This window comes from Choloepus didactylus, chromosome 15 (genome assembly GCF_015220235.1).
Source record: "Choloepus didactylus isolate mChoDid1 chromosome 15, mChoDid1.pri, whole genome shotgun sequence".
NCBI lineage: Eukaryota > Metazoa > Chordata > Mammalia > Pilosa > Megalonychidae > Choloepus > Choloepus didactylus.
In genome coordinates this window covers 19,031,286-19,055,254 of record NC_051321.1, presented here as the reverse complement: position 1 = coordinate 19,055,254, position 23,969 = coordinate 19,031,286, and the positions used below count along the sequence as shown (strand labels likewise).

The 23,969-nt window shown below is 40.2% G+C and overlaps 1 protein-coding gene across 9 annotated transcripts in view; it reads right to left on the bottom strand.

Moving 5' to 3' along the window:
• Positions 1-23,969, bottom strand: part of ABLIM1 (actin binding LIM protein 1) — a 265,485-nt gene that overhangs the window by 95,498 nt on the left and 146,018 nt on the right. For all 9 annotated transcript variants that reach the window (XM_037804327.1, XM_037804331.1, XM_037804333.1 and 6 more), the window contains 2 exons: positions 13,257-13,440; positions 11,777-11,886 (listed from right to left, as the gene is read on the bottom strand). In XM_037804327.1, coding sequence (XP_037660255.1) covers positions 11,777-11,886; positions 13,257-13,440 — 294 coding nt within the window. The remainder of the gene's footprint in view (positions 1-11,776; positions 11,887-13,256; positions 13,441-23,969) is intronic.

Below are 23,969 nucleotides of genomic sequence, written 5' to 3'. Positions count from 1 at the left end.
ATTATTATGCACTGAGGGCTTTCTATGAATCAGGCACCAGGTGAGGGCTTTATAAATGGTACCCTTTGGTCTTCACACTCATCCAAGTCAAAGGGCCCTGCAGTCTAGGAGTCCTCTGACATCACAAGTGGTGTCCCAAACCTCTCAGATCCTCAGTGTCCTGGACAGTGCTCCACTGAGGACAGATGCCCTGTAACTGATTAGGAGAATGTTTTACAGAGAAGGAAAACAAGTCACTGAATGCGGAATACCTAAAGCCATTTGGCTGGCAAAGTTGGGCTGGAAGTAGAGTCTGGGTTTGGGCCTCCTTCATCCCAAGCCTTAATACATAAATCAAGCAAATTAACAAAGACCACCTCCTAGAAAATGGAATAGCAGCCCACATTTGCTGACCCAGAGTATTCTGGTGCATCCCATCCATCTCTGGACAAAACCATATTCTTCACCTAAGCCTGACATCATGCTGGGAAAAATGGAAAAGATGGAGAGAGAAAAGATTCATGCTGGATTGTTCTCTTTTTCCCATGCTCACTCCAATTAAGCTCTTTCATAAAGAACAAAATGTCCTACTCTGTATCTTCACATTTTTCAGCTGTTGAGAAAATTGTTTCCACATCAGTGAAGCAGCTGCTGATAAATATAGAAAGCTGGTGATTGGCACTGGAATTATTGCCAACATCAGAAATAGGTGAATATGGAGCAGCACTAAGGAAATAAAACCTACCAGCAACCTGCCAATATCCTACCAAGGAAAAAATAATGACAATGTGAAAAACAAACAAACAAAACAAAAACAAAAAACCTTAAACCCTTTGCTCTAAACCCTTTATCCTTGGCACCAAGAGCCAACAGAAAATCAGGGATTTAGCTAGTCACAGCCAAATTAAACTAACATCCAAGCACACACCTGGTTCTATATATCATTGAGAACAGGGATCCTATCTCCTTTAATATGTCTAATTCTTTTGGCATGGGCCCCTGGACACAAGGGCTTCCAAAATCTTAATGTTGAAGAAGGGGACATCTGGCTCCTGGGAAGGGAACGGTTGTTCTCAAGCTAAGAGAGGTGTCCTCACTTGGATAAACTAGAAGTCCTGTCAGCCCAGTACCTATGTTTTCCTTGAAACCTATTTTTACCTGCCTGAAGTTTCCCATTTGGGAAGAGTAAGGGCCACCAAAATGTCTTTCACTGTGAAGATTCCTGTCTGCAGAAGAAGGCCGAAGACACTGAGTTACAGAAAAGGGAAGGCCTTTCTGAATCATGCAATAAATTTACATTCATCCTAACCTTCCAGGCCTGTATGTTCCAGATGTGCCCAGAATCATTTATGAAGGTAGTAACTGCTATTCAGAGCAGCTATCTTTGTAGGATCAAGCTTGCAGAATATGGAATGGGATTTTTCCTGATGTCTCAGACTTTTTGACCAAGGTCTGTCTCAGAGCCGAGGTAATAAGCATCCCATCTTCCAAAGAAGGATGCTAGAAATATCCATGCAGGAATTGCTAAAAGAAGGGTGCTAGAAATATCCTTGCAGGCATTACTGAAAGAGAGTAGAACTGGTCTGATGACAATTAGCTCCTATTTCCTACCTACCTTCAGAGACAGAAGAGGAAATTAGAAAATTGAAAAGGGATAGAAGAGTCAGCAAGGAGCCATTCACACAGCAGGGGTGTGGTGCTTCTCTTCCCTGCCTTCTCCTCTCTACCTAGATGTTTACTGAGGGGAGAAGCTCAGACCCTTGTGTTGCCAAGAGAAGCTCAATGGAAGAGTTCTTGGGACAAACTGACTCAACCATGTCCTAGAGCTTGGAAGCATTTGCAAACAAAAAGACTGAAGCCTGCCAAAATCGGAAGGCAAAAAGGCAGGTGGAGCTGCCCTTGAAGGCAGGCTAAGGAGAGAAGAGAGAAGTAGGAGTGCTGGGCACTTCCACTTTTTGGTTCACTGGGATGCAAGAGGGTCCCACCTTGATTGAACCCTCAGAAAGCTGCCTGCTGAGGGTGGGAAACCCCATTAGTAAGAGGAACTGAAACTGGGGAGGAGGGCGGGTGGGTAACAAGCGCCAGAAATGGCATGCCTTTGTCAAAATGTGCCCACAACAAATGTCTCCAGCCGGTGTGAGCCAGAAGAGAAGCACAACAGTGCCAGAGTTACAACACCCTCCTACTTCTATTGCCCCGTCCCTGCCCCTTCCCAGACTCCCAAGGAGCCGCACGCAGGAGAGGAAGGAGGTAAAGGAGGCATAAAAGAAGAGGTTGTGCCCCTCTTCCTCACTGCAGGTCTCAACTTTGGGTCAAGCCTGAGCTGGGGAGAAAAGTACAGCTGTGAAACAGATGTGAGACTGTGGTTTTAAACTGGACTGTACTTTTACTTTTTCAGAGCTGAAAGTGACCAGAATGCTATGGAATCTACCTAAGATATTTTTAAGGGGTGGGAGAAGGAACTCTGATAGAGGATAATAAAAGCAGCAATAGGAAAAAATAAGGCTCCTGACAGTTTTTACCCCCATGTGTCTTGGCCCATTTATTAAACTAATTGTGCAACTCACAGAGGTTAAAGATATCTGGAGTCAAATTTCAGCTCTGACCCTGAACTGAGGGGCCCTGGGCAAGCTACATAATTGCTGGGCTTCAGTTTCTTCATCTGTAAAATGGGTAGGTTAGCAATACCTGCCTTCCAGGGCTGCTGTGAGCCCGAGGGAGAACATGCATAGTCACCAAGCAGAGTGCTGGATGCACAGGAAACCCGCAGGCTCTCTGGCTGTCCTCACACCTGCAACAATCTAATATAACCTAAATTTTGTTCTCCCCCTTAAAAAAAAAAACAAAAAAGGCCCACTTCAGCACCAAGGAAAGGCATTTTTGATTTCTCTGGTCTCATAACCATCATCATAACATTAACATCTTATGCTACTCAGCTTTTAACTTTTGAAAGGTTTTGGACATTTATTATTTCATTCCTCCCTTGGGTCTCCCTGTTAGACTGGGGGGACAGTGCTTATTGCATTTTACAGGCCAGAGAACATTTTAGAGCCAGAAGGACTTTGAAGACCATTTGATGCAATTGCTTCATTTTACACATGAGGAAACGAAGCCCAGAGTGGGCCTGGGCTTTGACAGAGGCTGCACAGCTAAAAGTACCCAATTAACTGCAGAGCTTGAGTCTTCTATTCTCAAATGCACATGAATCCAGGCACTGAAAAGCCTGCAGGGCTTCTCTGGGTTTAAAAACCCCAACCGAGGGTTCCTTTCCCAGGTTATTGTCTTTTTTGCTGTGAATGGGGAAAAAATAACCATGAAGGAATGGAAGCATGGGGTGTTCTTTTGAGGGTAAAAACTGTTTAAGTAGAGAATTATGGCAAAAAATATGAGAAAATGTAAAGGGGACTAGGGAGAAACTACTCATCTAATTGACGCTTACTGGCTACTGAGATGCTATAAAATAGCCCCAGGGATTTAGAGACAGTTCAGAATATTCCTTTCCTTTACTGTAAAATTTTTAAAATTAAGAATAAAAAGATCAAGTTTCAGTCTTGAAACTATTTTCCAGATAAATTTCAGAAAATGTAAGCTTTTCCTGGAACCATTAAAAAAAAAAAATGATAATAATAAAAAGAAATAGTATTTACCACAGACAAAGATTAGTATATAAGTTCATGGCTACACATGCAGATGATAAATAAATAGAAACAGAAAAGCTTTTCAGATTTAGGTTGTTATTAATAGAAAATGGAATCATACTTTGGAGAACTTATAAAATATTCAAGTGGTATCCTTTTAATAGACTATTAACTAGAACCACTTGTTCCTGGCCAGGACTCAAACTAAGGACCTTTGATGGAAAAAAGCAAATTTAAGTTCCAGGGTCTGGTTATCTTGAGGACACGAATTTAATGATATCTTATCTTGTCATTCAACCGTTCCTACAGGACATGGACTTCCCATTATCTTGTGTGAGAAAATGGTGAAGGCAGAATGCTAGAGAATAACTGCTCTATCCAAAATGGAGAGAAGGAAGTGGCCCTGGAGAAAAGTGACCTGAATGTGGGTCAGATTCCGTTAGGCTGTTAACCAATTGCCCCCAGCGTGAGGCTTCAACCCTGGTCAGACCGGCCTCGACAGGTGGATTCCTACATGGGAATAACCATCTGGAGGCATACTGTGGCTGCCCCTTGACAAGGACACAGAGTCTCTGCTTTGCTAGGGTTCCCAACCCTCTGTAGGATCTAAGTGTCAGTTGCCACGTGTCATCACACTTGAACTGGCCACTGGCCTCAATGTGACCAGCCTGCCGTCTCTGGGCCCTTGAGTTGCAACCTATGGATAAAAAAGAAAAATCCAGATTTTCCCTATGTTGTTGTTGCTAAGAGTGGGCCTACTGTTTTAAGATCTTTAAAGTACAGAGGATCTGGGTATTTGAAACCTTTCTTTGACCCCATCACATTTAGTAATGATAAGAATATCAGTTGAGCAAGCAGATATTCTTCTAAGTTGACCTTCATCTTCATCTGACTGTTTGGTGCTGCTAGTTCCTAAACCAGGCATCCATGAGTTGATAAATACTGACTGGGCACAGTCCATGTTTTGTTTTGTTTTGTTTTTTAATTAAACTGAGTCACTGAAATGAATCCACAGTTTCCTTTTTCAGCTTGTCATGGCACATAGCATGAGTATAGGGTCAACATGAGAAGTAGAAAGAAGGGAAAACAGAATGTGAAACTGCAGATCTGTTAGGCTAAGCACATTTCAAGGATTAGTTTTAAAAACACTTTTTAACTTTTGAAACTTTGTATGGCCATTAGCCAGAAAAGCAATATGAGGTCACAAAACAAATACTGGATTGGAAGGGAGTCAGAACACTCACGTAGGTGCAATGAATTCCCACTCTATGACAAGGGATGTCTCAAGGTTATATGTAATTAATAGCTTGGCTTCACTAAAAATTACCAAGGAAAGGTTTGGAAAGGTTTAAGTGGTGCCTGAATATGTGACCTTGAACAAGACTTTCCATAATCACCATGTCCTCACTTAGGTCAGTTGCTTGCTTTGCTGTGTTGATGGCCATGATGGAAACATTGCAGCCTCTGATGTGTTATTTTGAGCAAAGGTTCTTGTCTTTGGAAAGAACACTGCACAACAAACAAGTTTTCATGGGCCGTCACAGCAACAGATAATCAGCCTTCACCAGGAAAGCTGAAGGCAGGCCGGTAGCAGCCATTTTCTAAGTCCTCTATGATCTGATATTTGGCAATAAATCTCCTTTCCCCCTTTTAAATGTGTATTTTATGTACTTACAGAATTCTAGTTATATTGGTCACAGCTTCCATAAATATATGTCATTTACAAATTTCAAAATTCCAGTTCTAATCCCTAAATCAATGCCTACAGAACTCTGTTAGGAGTCTTATGGATTCTCAAGGTCGATACGCCCTCTCCTTTAACTAGCACTGGGGGTGTTTTGTCCCTCATTCATGACCTGGCTCTGAACAGGAAATCAGTAGCTAGATCTTTGCCTTTCCTCACAACTGATTAAAAATGTATTACGCTGGAATTCCACAGCTTAATGTTAAGCATAGTGTGGGCATCTATTTAGAAGACAGTCTTTCATGGATGTTAGACTAACCCAGACCCTATTCCCCAAAAGCATTGGAATCATGAGTGAGAAATTCTGCTAATTACCTTTGGAAGGTGGCTTCAAATGGCCCACAGACAAGCCAATGCACTCAGCACTGGACTCAATTACTGGTTCTGATGCACTTGGAGACGTGACCCTATGAAGGCTAAATCTCTCGTGGTCTGCTTGGAACTGGGTGAATGGTTTGGGTCCTCACGTATAGTAAGTATGCCAGATATGTGAAAGCATAAATTTATGGAGAACATGTACTTTGGAAGGGATGTCGAAAACTGATTAGGAGCTGAGAGTTTCAATATCGGCTTAAAGACAGTGTCCACTGCTTGCATCACAATTTCTTGGGTGATCACTCTTCTACTCTTCCATCTCCCTGATGGAAACAAATGAAAGTAATAATACACCTGTATTTCCTGAGAATGTAATGGAGATTAATTCTTTGATGGGAAATAAAAATTATTTATAAAACTATTTTTGTTACCTGCTCCATATTTTAGGTTAAGGTCTTGTCAAAGAGAACCCTGTGTATGTGTCTTTACACATACATTTTCAGAACTACAACCAAAAGGAAGGACTACTTGCATGGAATGAACTATCATTCTAAAACGTACCCTCACAACTTCAAAGGTCCCAACAGAAACTTCAAAAACCCAGCTGGTGGAGGGCAGGCCCAGATGAATATGCTTTCCGGGCCCTCCCCTGCACCATCGGTCTCTGTCCCAGGTGGTTGCTCAACATCATTTCTGATGATGCCAACATCATAGGGATTGATCTGAGATCAAAAGTAGGGGTCTCTTTTGACTAAAAATGCTCCACTAAAGCAAGAGGAAGATGAGCAGCTATGAAAACAAAGCCAAGCACTGTCCAACCATGCAATGCTCTCAGAAGTGGCTAGGATCACTCAGCAGCCTAAGGGATGCTGATTTCCAACCTGTATGGGTGAAAAGTTCAGGCTGTGGCTTCAGCAGATGGACAAGGCATCCTCACTAGGACAGGGAAAGTGACTACTCACCTAGCAGGTGGCTCTACCAGTACTTCCCTGGGTGCTGGGGCAGCTCTGCTTTCTACGTACAGTGCATGATCCAAACATGCCTTGCAAACACTAGTTGATCCCTCAGTCACCCTCGGAAGAGTCATCGTTATACACCTCTCTGCAGGAAGACAGTGGTTTGCTCATGTGCCTGCAGCTCAAAGCCTGTGTTCTCAGCTCTGTTGACACACTTTATGGGTACCGAAAAACTTTGGGTCAAACTGCCACCAGCAGGCTGCACAAAGGCCACATATTTATTTCTCTGCTCAAGTTACGACCAACAATGAAGGAAGAAATGGGGTAGAGAAAGGAGAAGAACCAAAGGCTGGGAGACAGAGCAAATGAGAGGAAGACAGGGAGAAGCCCCAGCTGGATGCTGATGCTTGCAATTCCTGGGACCGTGGAGTGGCGCCCACACCATGGCCCGCCCTCCCCGAGAGCACTCATGGACACCAGCCCGATGGTTTCTGGGGGAGGTTCAAAAAATTGGCAGTTACTGCTTTCAAGATTTGGAAGAGTCCTTAGCAAACCTTCTCTTAAAATTGTACCAACAAGGTATTAATAATAAGTGGTACATGGGAATCCTGTGTTCTATGCATGACTGTTCTGTAAGCCAACTACTCCAATTAAAAAAAAAAATTGTTCCAAGGTTTTCTCTAAGACCTTGAGCCGATTTCCCTAATTTAGTTGTAAACTTTAACTTGATGAAGAGTTGTAGAATCAATCTTTAACTGGCTACAGTCACTCAGCACACACTGGCTCTTGTCAAAGAGGAAATCATACTTGAGTTCTGCGTCAGCTTCACAAATTCAATACTTATTAGCCAACGTCAGTTCATTTACTTCATTCCAAAGACAGAAAAAAAGAAAAGAAGTAGTACAATGTCGGCTTCAGAATGTCCAGCATATGACCAGCCACTTACAACACACATGGCTGAAGGTCACAGCAAGGGCAGACCACAGTAAGACTTCAGTCTGGGATGGGCCTTTAATTTACTTTGTAAAATAAGCATTATTATTTTTTTCATGTTTGTCCTTGTGTTTGAATACGTAATATATAAGAATGGTGAGGAAAAATTTTTTCATGCATTAAAAAAGTAATTTTCCTTCTTTCCCTACCTCCTAGCTAGCCAGTTCCCTCCGCTGGGGGTTAACTACTAATAGCAATTCCTCAGATATCCTTCCAGAGACAATCCATGTGAATATACAGCTACAGGTACACAACATAGCCATCCTTTTGAACAGCTAAATGTTTACTGCTATTAAAAATTAAAATCAAACCAAGAAATGACTGCCATTCCAACCATTAAAATTCCAGTTATACTGATAAGTTATTAGACGGTGTGGTTCTTATTACGTAAGAGGCATATCTACTGAAACTAAAACAGCAAATAACAAAATGCCATTAATTTTCCACCCATTAGAAACACTCTTTAGCTACTCCCTTCGTTGTTACTTACTCCCTTATAAAGCAGAAACTTTTCTTCCTTTTTTGCAACTGAGACAATCGAGGCTTAGTTTAAATGAAAAGATGTGTCACTTTGGTATCTTTATGTCTGACTCACAATTGTTATAGATTTCAGTGTGAAGAATTTGGGTATTAATAGTCCTCTTTGCAACATACCTTGACTCTCTACAATGAACCTTTGGCTACTATGGAAATTCCAAACTTTCTCAATACTCTGCCCCACGCCCGGTAGAGCAATACTGAGACAGCCACACCAGGTTAGATCTCTGTCCTCCAGGACAGGGGCTGGCACCCTAAAGGTGTGGCTGCTTTCTAAGGTCACACTCAAAATTGGGGACATACATTCCCGGATGCCTCTAGCTTTTCTTAAAAACCTGTGATTCTGTCATTACCAAATTTATCTGAAGCAGTGATTAACCTGTCTGGTTATTTTTTTCATTTTTTTTTTAAAAAGGTTTTATATACAATCAAATTTCAATTTGCGGAATATATAGAAAAGGTGATCTCAACACCTCTTTTACAATACCAAAGTAAATGAAACTGAAGCCTATAAATATTTTAAGGGTTTTGTTTGTTATTCTATGACTTTTGGTGCCCACTCTCATTCTGAGCAGCTGAAATAGAAATGCTGTGTCTTTATTCAATAAGCTCAGCCAATATTTTTTGGAAATTCCCACTGCGTCATCAACTTTGCTTTTGCTTGCACACTCACCTTTTCTCTCCCTCTCATGCTGTCTTTACCTCCTCTACAATGATTATGGGAAAATAGCCACAGAATGTGAAATAAAACTGTGGTTCAGAAGACCAAACTTGTTTTCAAACAGAACATTTCAAAAGAGAAAGAGGACCTTGCTGTCTAGTATATTTCATTGACTCTGCAAACATTATCAAGGGAGCGCTTAAATGTTTCACACTAAAAAATGTTCACTTTCTGCTTCTATTTAGGAAGTTTTGCCAAATTTTAAGTGTTTGGTGTCTTTTTTAAAAATAGGAATTAAAGTCACACCAGGATAATTTTAAAGTACAGGACAATTTTTAAAGACTTATAAAATAACCAAAAAGGGTTTTCTAATTATGTTCTGACAAATTTCAGAAGCTTGCTGAAAATTCCCATGGCTCTAGTATTTGTGTTCCTGCTTAGTCTGCGTATTTTGCATCTGTGTATCCATATGTAAGAGCATTCTTTTTCACAGACACCCACTCCCCATAAATGCCATTGGAGTGCTTATCTAAATAGACAAATACTTGTTAAAAATAAAAATGTTTGGACCAAAGCAGTTGCGTAGAAATGGGATTTTTTGTGCATCGGGAGCAAAGGAAAGCATAAAATTCAGCCCAATAATTTGTATGCAAGCAATAACTGGTATACCTAATATTAAAGATGCAATGAATTTGGGATTACATTTTTACACTTAAAATTTTTATTATTTCTCCTTATTATGTGTGTAGCATGGATGTCATAAAAAAATAGAAAAAAATAAAGCAAAAAGAAGATTTAATGAAAATTAGAATATTCATTTTGGTAGCACTGTGCCCGAGAAAACATTCCTAGACTGCATGGACTGAGAGGACTGGCAACTTTAAAAGTTATTTCGTTTCTGTTTCTTAAACCGAACAATGAGGATCATTCAGTGAAACAAAAAAGAGAATGAAAATCCAGGAGTCAAAAGACCTGCTTCTAATTCTACCTTGTGTGACCTTGACTCAGTTTGTAGGCATCAGTTTCCCCACCTTTTAAAAAAGATGCTTAGACTAAAGGACTTCACAAAATTTGGGGGGGCAGCCATTCCTGTCACACTGTATGGACACGATCCTCTGCTAAAATTGTCATCATATCCTGGGACTCATAAAATCCTCTTTTTCATCATGTACTGAAGAATTCCGCCAAAGGTTTTTGGAAATGGCCTTTCAAAGCCAGCCCTCCCAAACCTTCAGCTGCTCAGGGAAGGAATTAAAGCAAAACCTGAGAGTGGGCACCAAAAGTAATAGAATAACAGGAACAAAACCCTCAAAATATTTACAAGCTTCAGTTTCATTTACTTTGGTACTGTAAAAGAGGTCTTAAAATTACCTTCTCTATATATTCCACAAAATGAAATTTGATTGTATATAAATCCAGTCATATGGTAGGAGTATACTGGAAGCAATGAAGTTATTTCAGTATATATTTTTTTCCTATTCCTTTGATTTATTTCCAGCCCAAGGCACCATCCTAATAACCAGGGACTAATTCTATCTCTTGGCGTTGGGGACAGGGTAGGTAAGAATAGTGACTGCTTAGCCTTGAAACCCTACTAGAGGTCTAGGATTGTGCCTTGCTTTGTAGCTGTTGTCCTACCAAGTCACTATTATTTATCCAATGTCATATACACTCACATGCTAAGGATCTGGTCACCCATGTTGAATATGGCGCTCTGATACCTTTCCTCCCAGTAGTCAAAAATCCAATTTCTATGTAAATGCTTTGGCTGGAACATTCTTATTTTTAACAAGTATAAGGCTTTTTCTGCTTTAGTAGGAAGATTTGGAATCACTGTTATGAACGACACCAAATTCCTCCTGAGTAGAAGCAGCTTATCTCATATGTACTGAGACTCACGAGGCTTAGAGGGATTTGTTCCAGGTCTCTGAAGGATTGGCAAATATACAGGCAAACCCCTATTCCACTTTCTACCACCCCAAGAAAACAGAGAGGTGAGATGGAGACCTTCTTTGCTTGGTGCCCAGCATTTAGAATATGCCTCGCTGAAAAGCTACTAACTGACCTATCCACTGTTATTTACCAGAAGAAATAGCAACTGGCCACTACTTATATTTAAGGGGAAATTGGTTCTCTTTGGATCCCCATAGCAAGATGAGACCTTTTTAAAAGGAATTACAAATCTCCCAACGTCTTGTTCCCATACTTTCTTCAGGTCTCTCCTTAGGTGTCAGGTTTGAAAAGAGGTTGTTCTGACTGCCTTATATAAATGCAGCCCCTTTACCCTGATATATTTTTCTTCCTGGTACTTAATTACCACTTGATATATCAGATATTTTTGTGTATGTATTTTTCATCTCTCCGCTCCTACTAGAAAGTAAGCCTCCTGAAGATCGGGAGTTTGTTTTGTTCATGACTGTATCTCTAGTGTTTGGAACAATACACATTGTAAGCGCTCAGCAAATTATCTGTTAAATGAACAAATGAGAGGAAAGCCTCAGATGAATAAAGAATTATTCAAGGATAAATATAAATCACCACATTTATATCTTAGTTGCAGTGGAGATAGCTTTTTTATCAATGAGCACAATAAATCACATTAGAACCAAATGCTCTCACATCTCAACCCCTATCACTAGAGATGTGCATTTTCTAAAACAAAGTTTTAGAATTCTTTTTGCTTCATTTATTGTCCAAATGAACAGTTTGATGTCCAAGTCTATTTATGTTTGGTTTTGGTTTTTTTGATTGTTTTTCAAATAAGGGGGACGCTTTTCACTAAATGAGTTTTAGTGAAAGCCTTCACCAAGTAACACATTTTACAATAGACAATGCCTCAGACAGAACTAGCTCCAACTAAGAGTTTCCAAAACAGAAAGCAGCTACAATCACCTGCCTAAGCTGTCTGTGAGCTACCAAGGAATTCACGTCAAAGGGCTGCTGGGGCACTTACTGCTGGAGCAGGAGGTTTCTTTAGGGCTGGATGACATCGGCTGTGCACAGAGTTGACAAAGGCAGTCCCTCCCATTGAACGTGACTCGGTCGCCTGGTGGAAACGGGCGCCTGGAGACAGAAAAACATCACCCCCCGAGGTTATTCCAGCTATTTCATTCCTTTTCGTTATTCCTTTTGTACTCTGCCCTCCAGTGCAAAATCATTTCTTGGAGGAGCACCAGCCAAAACGTCTAAAATGCAGGCTTAACCAAGCTGGCCAGCTGGATGTCATCCAAATAAATAAATATGCCTTGTTTTGAGAAGAAGAGAGAGTGCACTGGTTCTATGGGAAACCAGAGAGTGAAACAGGGTGATTTACCTCCGCCTATTAGACGGTCCAACAAGTCACCAAACAGGGCACACAATAGTAAATTTCCAAATGGAAAATCCTTCACGAAGAAACATTGTAAATGCCATGAATTCCTACTCAAACTTAAGGCCACTCCCCAGAACTGGTTACAGGTCAAGCATTCACTTTCAGTTCCCTGGGACCACGCCTGGACCTATGTGATAATTGTACTGAATTAGACCTCGTCCTGTACGTCGGAATGGGTGAGCTGAACGTTTCAGTTCCTGGTACCCCATTTTTTATATGCTGGGGGAAATATGACATGCTGTAAAAAAGAAATATCTGCTTATGAATTAGTATTAGCTTATTTTCAGAAAAACAATTTCTTTTCATAATAGAAACTTTGCAAAAATAACACTTTGCAAGAATGTTGCTATCTGCATGTATCTGTAAGTTTCTTGTTTTCCAGTTTAGCAGGCAGACAGCCTTTTAAAAAGCAAAAAGTAGTCATCCATTAACAGACATATGACAGTCTCTATGCCTGCTTATTTGCAACTGGCCAATTTGCCAATAATCTTCATCAGCAGTTTTCAAATGTGTGATACTGTCAGTTGGGGAACAAAAACTCACAAGCCAAATATCCCACAATTCTCAGAGTCAGAAGCAATTACTTAAGAACAAATTCAAGCTTCTTGACATCAGTATTTATTTTCACAGCTGTTATCTCTCCTTTAAGGTGCCCCTCTGCTGCCTAACAGTCGGTATTTATCACACACACACACACACACACACACACACACACACACACACAGGTAATCTGCACTTAAATCAACTCCACAAATGTGCTTGGTAACAATCTAAAGGAGAATTTTGAATTCTTGCACCCCCAAATTTTAAAAGTCCTGAGGAGAGGACGTCTTCATGTTACTTCATAGTGGGCATCAGGTATAAAATTTCCCAACTAAAATACTTTTTGACTAAGCTGCTAGTACAGTAGGAAGATAAACAAACCTATGGATGCATCAGAAAAAGAATATTTTAAGACTTAATCACTACTCAACATAAAAGTGTCGCATCCTGAGCTTCGTCAGGAGAACCTGGGATTTCTCTGTTGGGGTAAGCCATAGGCTTTGGAAAAATAAGCACTTACTTGCAGATGGTACAAGCAAAGCAGTTGGGATGGTAGGTCTTGCCCAGAGCAGTCACCACCTCTCCTTCCACGAACTCCCCACAGCCATGGCAGCGTGTCCCATACATCCGCTGGTAGTCCAGGGTGCAGAGATACTCCCCGTTCTTTATGAAGAAGCCCCCTTGGGCCAGGTCACAGCCACACACTGTAGAAAGACAAGTTCACATCTGGATCAGGAGAACTCACCAGCAACTCACATGTCCTCATCTGCCAAGAAGCGGGGCAGCAGTTGCTGTCTACTGGATGCTGGTTGCTTATTCTATGAGCTCAATGGTTTGGGGTTGGGGGAGGGAACTGGTACAAAGAGCTATTTATTGTTGGGCTCTGATTGCTCTCTTGCCTCCCTCCCCTTTCTTTCCTCTCCCTTTGGGAGCTATGCAATATCTCATATGAGTAAAATCCATTGGCTAGGTCTCAAAAGCTTCTGTGGTATGTCTAAGAGTCAGAGGTGATCAAACAGTCTTTGATGGAAAGATATCCTTGGTTAAGACTGTTTCAAATGTGAACAAAGGTGCCCTTGGCAGTGCTATTTAGGAAAGGTGCCCACTGCCTGCCCACACAACTGCTTGGTTTTGGCCAAGATTGTTACTGAGATGAGTAATAAATTCCCACTATCCCAAAAGCAGTAGCTGAAATGTCCAGTTTCCATTTTTTTTTCACACTCAGGAAATACTTTCTCATAGCTATGAAAAAATTCAGATGTTTCTCTTTGTGCAGCAGACCAAACAAGTCAATTACTTATATATTGTAGTGACACATAAAAATGAATAGGCAAAAGAGGAAAGAAAAGGAGATGTGTCCAAGATAAAACTGGTTTTCACAACCTCAGTACATGCAAAAGAGGATGCTTTGTTGTATCTGGGTTTTGGCATCTCTTGCAAAGCTGTGCAGCTGTAGATTCCAGAGATAGTGCATATAAGGAGGCCCTGGAACGCCAGGGACTTGGGCCTGGTCTACATGTCTGGACAAGACCAGAGCAGGTCAGAATAACTTGTCCAAAAACAAAGCCTAAATCAGTCCCCAAAAGTAAAGATTTTCCAGTGCTAAATGACTAAAAAACTAAGGTCAAAGCTGGAAGTCTCTCTATCCCTAAGCATTAGGTGACTGCTGTAAAATTAAGGGCCTGGAATCCGGGATTCTTCTCGATTGTTCCTTCAAGCAGCTGGAATAGGCACCCAACTGGGTGGGGAGGAGGTAAGCACAATCACTAGAACCTTCCTAAGGACATAATAGAACATTACCAGGGTTCTGCTGATTATCTCCCACTTACTCACTAATGCATCTCAATGAACAATGAACTAGAACTGAGCAAAGAAAGATCTGATTTCCCTGCCCTCAGTTAGCAGTCTTTACTAATTGCAAGCTATTCAAGGTGACACAGAACTGACAAACAAGCTTTCCACTGTGGATTCATCAGTTTCTCTTTAGAGCAACAAACTGTAGCTATGACCTCCTTCTTAGCAAATTATAATAAGTAACCCAAGATTATGGCTTGAGTCCATCTTGCCTGAAAATGACCACCCTATAAATACTACTCTGATCATATTACCTGGAAAAGAGCTCATTTACCACCTGCTGTCTCCTCTAACCTGCCAGTGCCTCCTTCTGCCCCCACTGTTCTCCCACCTGCTTCTTTTTAACAAAACATTTCCTGTGGGCCTAAAGAACTCAAATATGGACTAGCCCCACTGACAAATTCCTTCAGCAGCAAGAAACACAGTCCTGTTTCTACCTACATATCTTATTTTCCCAAAAGACTACAGGTACTTTACTGGTAAGAGTCCTCATCATTACTTCTTTTGATTCTTCTTCAGAAACCTCAAATCATGGGATCTAATATAATTCTGGGGACACAACTTTTGCATTAAATTGAATCCTGTCTCAAATTTGGCAGATCCTACTGATATCACTCCTCAGTGACAGTTCTGATGACTCAGTCACTCCTCCAAACGTAGGTTTTTCTCAAAGTGATGAGAGGTGCCAAAATAATTCATTTGGACCGATAGTAATTCCCTTTACCCTTTCTCCCCATCATCTAGGCTAATTAAAAAAAAAAAAATCACAGATCCTTTATGAAAAGATCTGGTGGCAACAGGGTAATCTTCATGCCAAAACAGATTGTTGAGAGTTTCAAAGCTGATTCTAAGTGTTTTAGAAATTCTTTGCTTCCTCAGAGAACCTCTGTTTAGCCTTTCTAGTTCACATGGTTTTGTGCAATTGACACTCTCCTTTATTAATAAAGTCCTAGCTTATGTGAACCTGTGACAGTCTTATTTATAAAAATGACTTTGAAACCACTGTTGAGAGATGCCAAACCACAATCTAACTATGGCCCTATGAGATTTGCTTTGGCTTAGTCCTTAAATTCAAAGCAGTGGGCCACACTGGCTTGCAAAGCTGTAGCATTATTTCTGGTGGTTTCTACAACAAGGCAACCAGAGTTCAAAGAGAGAGTCACAGAGGCAGGGGTTGTTAAAGGAGGACACAACAAAGTGGAGAACACCCAAGAAGTGAGAAGGAAAGTCTATGCTGTTAACCCCTAAAAGACACTTCACATTATTACATTTCCTAAGAATGGACCAGTTAGAACACAATTTCAGGCTCTTCCCTCTTTTGCCTCCTCAAGCTTTTCTTGCCTGTTCCCTCTCCTCTGACACTCCTCCGTCTCTTCACCAGACCCTTAAATACAGGTAACTCCCAAGAACATCATCTCCTTCTTTTACGTCTCCCCAGGAATGGTTCTCATCTGTCTCATAGCTTCAACTATGGCTTTGTGCAAAGGATTCTCAAATAACTGCCCCTGTGACCTCATCCCTGAGCTTCAGACCCTTATTTTTAGCTGCCTCCTAGGCATGGACAGACAGCATGCTTATTTCAAACCCAACATTTTAAAAGCAGACCCTGTTCTCCTGGCATCTCTGACACCCTCCCTCCAAAGGAAACCTTCTTCTTCTATTCCCTCTTTCAATGAAATGGCAGCACCATTCATTCCCCTACCCTTAAACCAAAAATTTCAGCTGGCCACTAAATCCAATCCATTTCCCCTAAAACATTTTTTTTTTTTTTTGATCCATCCCCTTCTCTGCCTTCTCACTATCACTGCTTAGATCTTGGATTTCTGAATCAATCTCCTGTACTGAAACAGTGTCTGTACTGACAAAGAACTGGAAACAACCTGAATCCCCATCAGTAGAGCAATGATGGAATCAATAATGGTACGTTCAGTCTTTGGAACTGGTATTAAAAAGAATGAATTAGATCAATATCTACAATCCAGAGGGCTGTCCATGATATAATGTTAAGTAAAAGAAAAAATATCAGAGAGTAACTAATTTTAATTCCATTTTTAAAAGTCTACTTATGTTTTTATGAAGAATTATAAGTTAATATAAACATAGGATTATTAAATTGGTTACATCAGGAGGATGAAGAAGTATTAACTTTTTAATTCATGTAACTCTGCATCAATTCACTTTCAATAATAAGGCAGCATTAAGAAAAATTATCCAAAAATTGGAAAAATGGTGATGGGAGGGCCTGTATGTTCTTTCAATGTCATGTTGGAGCACTGTTTAACAGGCCGACCTAAGGATTATTTCATTATCTGAGGGAGTGGATCTGTGTTTCATGATCTCTTTACTATTTATTAGACCCAGAGTTTGTGAAGTTACATGTTAACTTGTAGATTTTTGTCCAGGAGATGCAAATGATTTCTGTCTGGTTTTATTATCCTGTAAGACCACTAACGAGTTTTTTTGTTTTTTTATCTAACTCAGCCATCTTATTCCAACATTCTTTCTTCAATGCCTAATTCTCCTTTGAACCAGTTTTACCATCCTGCTGGTTCCCACATTGCATTAATGAGTTGGAAAAATCTTTGATCCCTGTTGATTCTGTATTTGTACGAGTCATATAGTTAACTTTAGAAAATTGAATGTTGACAAGGGTGTTACTCTTTTTAACCAAAAATATCCAAAGATGAATACTAAAATAAAACAAAACACCTTTAGTCTGTATTATATTAACAGCTGAGCAAATACTTTTAATTGATGGCGCAAAGCAAAACTTTCATATCCAAATTATCACCAAATCTTGATTGCAAAGAAAAGTTTCGGTAGGATATATTTAGATTTTTAGCTTTGGGTACTCCATTTGTCTTTGTTTTAGTTGAAAGTTAACATGCACCCAGGGAAAAGCATACATTCCTTTCATAAAAAGTAGAACTTCCAGTGAAAGAGATTAATTGCATTGCTTCTCGATGACCAGCTATTTAAAGCATGCCCACTCAAGGCTCCACTGAACCATAGCCTGAGCTGTCACTGCTAAGACCCACACGTGGCCATGTACCTTGTTGCCTTGATGCTCTTGAAGTAACTCTCTGCAAACCATACAATTAGGAATAAGCACATACAAGCAATTTTATATAAAATTTTATATAAAAGTTGTGAAATTCTTAACAGGCACATTTCAAAACCCTAAATATTTTTTTAAAAATTAAAAGGAACAGCCCCTGTTCCAGTTTGCTAATGCTGCTATTACACAAAATACCAGAAATGGATTGGCTTTTATAAAGGGAATTTATTATGTTACAAATTTACAGTTCTAAGGCCATGAAAGTGTCCAAACTAAGGTATCAACAAGAGGATACCTTCACTGAAGAACAGTTGATGGTGTCCAGAACACCTCTGTCAACTGGGAAGACATGTGGCTGGCGTCTGCTGGTCCTTTGCTCCCAGGTTGTATTCCAAAATGGCTTCCTCCCAAATGTCTCTGGGCTTCTGTCTTAGCTCCTCTCTCTCAGCTCCTGTGTGTCCTTGCTTCTTTCTCCCAGAGCGTTTCTTTCTAAGTGTCTAGTGGTCTTCTCTTAGTTTCTCTGGGGCAAACTCTGGGCTTCATCTCTTAGATTAGCATCTCCAAACATCCTTCTGTCCACATTTCAAGCATCTCTTAGTGTCAGCCAGCATCTGTGTTGGCTCTTGAGTTCTCTTAAGTAATCCAGTAAACCAATCAAGACCCACCCTAAGTGGGTGGGGTCCATAGCTCCATGGAAATAATTTAATCAAAGGTATCACCCACAGTTGAGTGAGTCACATCTCCTTGGAAACATTCCATTAAGAGGCTCCACCCAAGATTGGGTTAAAAGATCATGACATTTTTTTGGTCCGTAACAGTTTCAAACCGGCACAGCCCCCCTTTGGAAAAATACCATGGAATAGGAGGAAAACAAAGATATGGAGGCATCAAAAAAGGGTGATAACAAAGCAGTATTTTAGCGGCATGAACAGGGCTGTGCAGACAACCATTTCTTCAACCTTCTGAAACAACAGCTGCATGTTAGGTTCCAACAAATCCATTTCAGTGATATTCCATCTGCCTGTCTACTAGTCATATTTCCAAAAATTTAGGATACTGGGTGATGCAAAACTATGCCCAAAGTTGGATTTGGGGGTAAAATACAAAAAGACATTTTCTTCATTCATATCAGTATATGGAATATCTCTGCTGTGCTGCTGCTCTCATTTGTGTTTTAATTAATTCATTCTAGTAAGAGAGGGAAGGGATGTTAAACAAACATGATCAATGTTTTCAATTTAGTCTTGAGCAACATAAGAATTTAAATGGGGGGGGGGGCAGCAGCCTTAGGCAGGTACTTCTCTTCTATTCTCTTCTTTAGGGCAGGCAGTGGTTGTCTGGTCTGTCACTCAGCCAGCCAGACCGCCCTTCACACAGCACAAGGAGCCCTTCTGAACTTGCCCCAGAGATGTGGTGGCCCCTTGTGGCCGTGGCCTGGGTTACACCCCTCATTTCCAGATGACAAGGGCCACATGTTTCAGAAGTGCTACTTTTAACCTCAAGCCAGGTCAAAACCCTGTTCTACCCTGCCTGGGACAGGGCCATCCCTGCCCCTCCCAGGCTATCCTAGGGGAAGATGCAGGGTACAGAACTCTCCCATAAGCACTTCCTGTCCTCTTTCTCCATCTTCCACTCCAATTAAATCTTAAAAGGGCTACATTTCAACAAAGATGTGATTCTATTCATTTCCTTCAACCCTGTCTTCATAGAAAGTACAAAGGTAGACGATGACATTCTGTCTTGCTAAATCACCAAAAATTCCATTATAGTATAGGTTTTGATTTGATCAAGTTTTGCTCTGAAAACCAAGGTACTTATGTGTCTGTAAGTCCTACGCACTGCGGCTCCCACCCAATGCTCAAAATAGTGTAACAGAGACCTATAAACAATAACGTGAGGGGGCAGCTTCCCACCAGAAATAACTACATGCTAATGCATCATCCTGGAAGCAAATACTAAGCCTCAGAAAATATATTAAATCGTTTTAACATTAACTGCTAAATGCACACCAAAATCAAAGATCAGTTCTGGTAAAGAAGATAATTAGACACTCAACCAGATGATAAAACAGGCCCCCAAAGCAAACCATTTGAGAGTTTATATTTAATTTGGAAGCTGAATTTATAATATAAGTAAAGAGCCTTGTTTGGAAGGGGATCATCTTGGAACCTCAATTTACTAACAAAATCTTTTTAACCACACAGTAAGTTTGTCTTTAGCATTTGTTGTGGAACTTCAAATGCAAACAATATTAATTATAACCAGTTCAAGCATGTCAAGTAACAGAGATCTTATCAAGAGCAGTATCTTTCACTCTACAGACTAGTTTTCTTGCTTTCTGTGCTGTGGCCAGTACACAAACACAACTATTAAAATCTGCTAAAATAGCACTGATGACTTTAAAAATCAGAACTTTCAGGTTTTAAACGTTATGTTTAAAATGGTATAAGGGGTGAAATTTTGCACAAGAAAGGGCTGACTATGCTTAATAGGCTCTTGCTTACCTCAGAGAGGTACTTATGCCTCAAAGAAGACCACATATGCCAATCAGGGGTCCACAGGTAAATTTTACTAAGGCCTACATCCTTTCCTATCCCTGTCCCCGTTTATGTCCCCCAGAAAGAGCTGCAGGACCTTTATGAACTTCTGGGCACTAAGAAGACAGCCTGAGTGCTAATTACATGTGTCTGTAAGAATGACCCTACAGAAAACTGATATAGACACAATAGGATCACCATTTTTACCAGCAACACAAAAAGCAGTTAGAATGGGGTCTATTAAGCCTCCTAATGGGTCTTTTTCTCTAGCTTCTCCCCATCCAATCTACCCTGCACACCTCCAAGTTCTTATGACTAAAGCACTACTTTCTTTTTTCAATTAAAAAAAAATTTTAAGCAGCTTTATTGAGATATATTCACATACCATACAATCCATCCAAAGTGTACAATCGAAGGCTTTTAGTATATTCACAGAGTTGTACATTCATCACCACAATCAATTTTAGAACATTTTCATTATGCCAAAAAGGAAAACCCAATACCCCTTAGCAGTCATTTCTCAGTCCCTGTCCTTCTCTAGCCCCACATAATACTAATCTATTTCTGTCTCTATAGATTTATTTATATTTACATTTTACATAAACAGAACATATAATATGTAGTATTTTGTCTGGTTTCTTTCATTAAGCACAAAGTTTTTTAAAAAATTATTATTATTATTTTAGAGAAGTTGTAGGTTTATAGAAAAGTCCTGTAAAACATACAGTATTCTCATATACCCCCCTATTGTTGACATTTTGCATTAGTGTGTACCTTTGTTAAATTGATGAAAGAATATTACAATATTACTGATAACTAGAGTCCACAGTTTACATTAGGTGTATTTGTTTCCCATATACCACTCTGTTATTAACATCTTGTATTAGTGTTGTACATTTGTTATAGTTCATGAAAGAACATTCTTATACTTGTACTAGTAACCCTAATCCATAGTCTACAACAGGGTTCACTGTGTTATACAGTCCCATGTCTTATCTTCTAACTTTCATTCTAGTAACATACATGACCCAAAATTCCCCGTTCAACCACACTTGCATACATAATTCAGTGCTGTTAATTACACTCATCATAATGTGCTACCATCACCACCATCCATTTCCAAACCTTTACAATCAACCTAAATAGAAATTCCTTACCAATTAAGCATCAGCTCCCCATTCTCTATCCCCAATCTATCTCCTGGTACCTTCTGTTCAATTTCTAACTCTGAGTTTGCTTATTATAATTAGCTCATATCTGAAAAGCACTGCTTTTATCAAGTGGCTCTCTGGCTCTGCTCTGCCAAATGCTTTGATCTCGCACATAAGGCCCCCACATCTTCCAAACATCCTCTCCCTCGGCCGGACTACCTCCCCTCACCTCTTGCCAATGCCAACCCCATCCAGCCTCCATGGCCCAACTTGGATTCTACCTCCTGAAGAAGCCCACAGCCTCTGCTCCCCTTCTCTGGACTCAGAACAATTGTTGATATTTGGCTCTTAATATATGTTGCCTTTAACCCTCCATATTCTGCCACTGTGATTGTCTTCTCCTCTGGCATGCAAGCTTATTGAAGGTAGAGATCACTCTTATGCTATTTTATATCTCCCCAATTCTGAGAAAAATGGAAAAATACCATCTTTTCCCCCTACTTCATATTGCTTTACATTGGGCTGGGGTCAGGGCAGTGTGAGCAGCCAAGCTCCTTCAGCACAGCCTAAGGTCAAGGGTGTTTCAGCAGGACTCTGGCCAGTCCTGGCTTTGCTCCCAAACATACATAACTGGCACCAAGAGAGTGGTGCCACCTCCACCCTCTGCCCAGATTCTCTGGATCTTACTTTTCTGAACTTCTGTAGCAACTGAAAATGGCTACAATTCAACTCGAGAGACAATTTCAGTTCACCTGAGCCACGTCGAGGGTCAGCCCATCCTCTGCTTTGTGTTTAGCACACCCATAAGGCCCTGATTACAGAGAGTAGTAAAGTGCTCCACTGATGAAAGGGGAAAAGAAATGGGAGTGAGGTAGGTACCAGGGTGGTACAGGAGTAATTAAAAGGTTGGGAGAAACACTTAGAAAAAAAAGTAGATGGAATTGAGATAAGGCAGAAGAAAGCAGCCAGGATAACAGTGGCCTTTAAGTGTATGAAGGGTTATTTCAAGGAAAACAGTGATCAGATCTTTTCCATCAGAGAAATGGGAAAAAGTTTGTTTTTACATGTGCCAAGAGATGTGCGTTAGGTAAGCCTATGACTATACCCATAAAGACGGTTGCAAATGAAAGCAGGCTCCTAAGGAGGCTGTGCAATATCTTTGATTAGGAAATATTTATGATAGGATAAACAGCCTTTCTATCCAGGATAGAAAGCACATATCCTTTTAGAAATGGACAATGTGATAAACCTCATTTTCTTGACCTGTATATCTAGGTTGAGTCTCAGACAGTACATTGGAATGAAACAAACAAACACACATCAAATTCTTCATTTTAACCACTTCCCAAGTTCCATTTTGGGAAGCAAAATATAAATATGAAGTGTTAGTTCTTAGAACACACAAATCAGATAATACAATTCTACTTTTCAAAATCTAGCTAAACACAGAAAACCTTTTAATCTTTATATTCACTACCCCAACTCCCAATTTTCATCCATTTTACTCCATTAAAAACCCTTGAGCTTAATAAATGTACATATCCTACATGGGATGGTCTTGATTGGTAAACATCTTACAAACCGTAAGCTGACTAAAATAGAAAATGCTATTGGAGATGGGATGTTTATACCAAGTCCTTTCACAGAACCCAATATTTAAAAAAAGAATAATTCTTGAAAAACATATTCTAACTCATTGACTTAAGTAAAAGTTAGAAATTTAATTTTTTAAGTTTTAGATAAACAGTTTTTAAAAAATTCTTGATGTTCATGGGCTTTCTTGATGGAATGATTATAGATAAGAGGAGCAAAGGATTTTTTTTTTAAACTATCAAAAGGTATCATTTTCCACACCCTCTGACACATATCTAAGACTCACATCGCTAAGTGGCAACAGTATCCATTAAAACACAGTTCTGTCTGCAGATCTCTGCCAATGCTACCTCGAGAGAAGAGCTTAAACAATCTGATTTTTTTTTTTTTTTTTACATTCCACAGACACCAGTGTTCAGAAGTCTCTGCAAAATTATGTGGCTATAAATAACATATAAAAAACTAGTTCCATTTCTTAAGAGGACTAGTTACTAAAGTTACAGTTTAAAATTCCATCTTTGAAATGACAGTAGAAACACCATGGTTCTTTTCTGGGAGAAAGCTTGTACAAATTAAGGTCAGAGTCAATCTAGGCACACCCCTGCCCTCACCTCCACTGCTTTGAATAAGGCAGCCCCTATGCCTGGCCACACCTGGCCCTCTCCCCCTGTCCAGTCCCAGGAAGGTAACTGGGTTTTAGGAGCATTAGTGCTTTATGTCCATTTGTCATCCCTTCCTTGGCAGCATCCCCAGACTGCAGAACACCAGGTGATCTCCACAGCCTCTGCCTCTTGCTGAGCCTGGGGTCTGGACCACTCACCTGTCCCTGTCCTGCTACCTGTCATAAGCACCTTGTTTCCTATCACGTCACAAGTTCTTTAGGGATAGGTATCGTATCAGACACATCTTTGAACCCTCCCTAGCTTAGCACAGTAAATGGACAGATGATAGATGCTCTATAAACATTTTATATGGTCAAGATTTGAAGGCCATCAAGTGTGGACATTTCACTGGTTGATTTATGCAAAAATTAAGTGGCT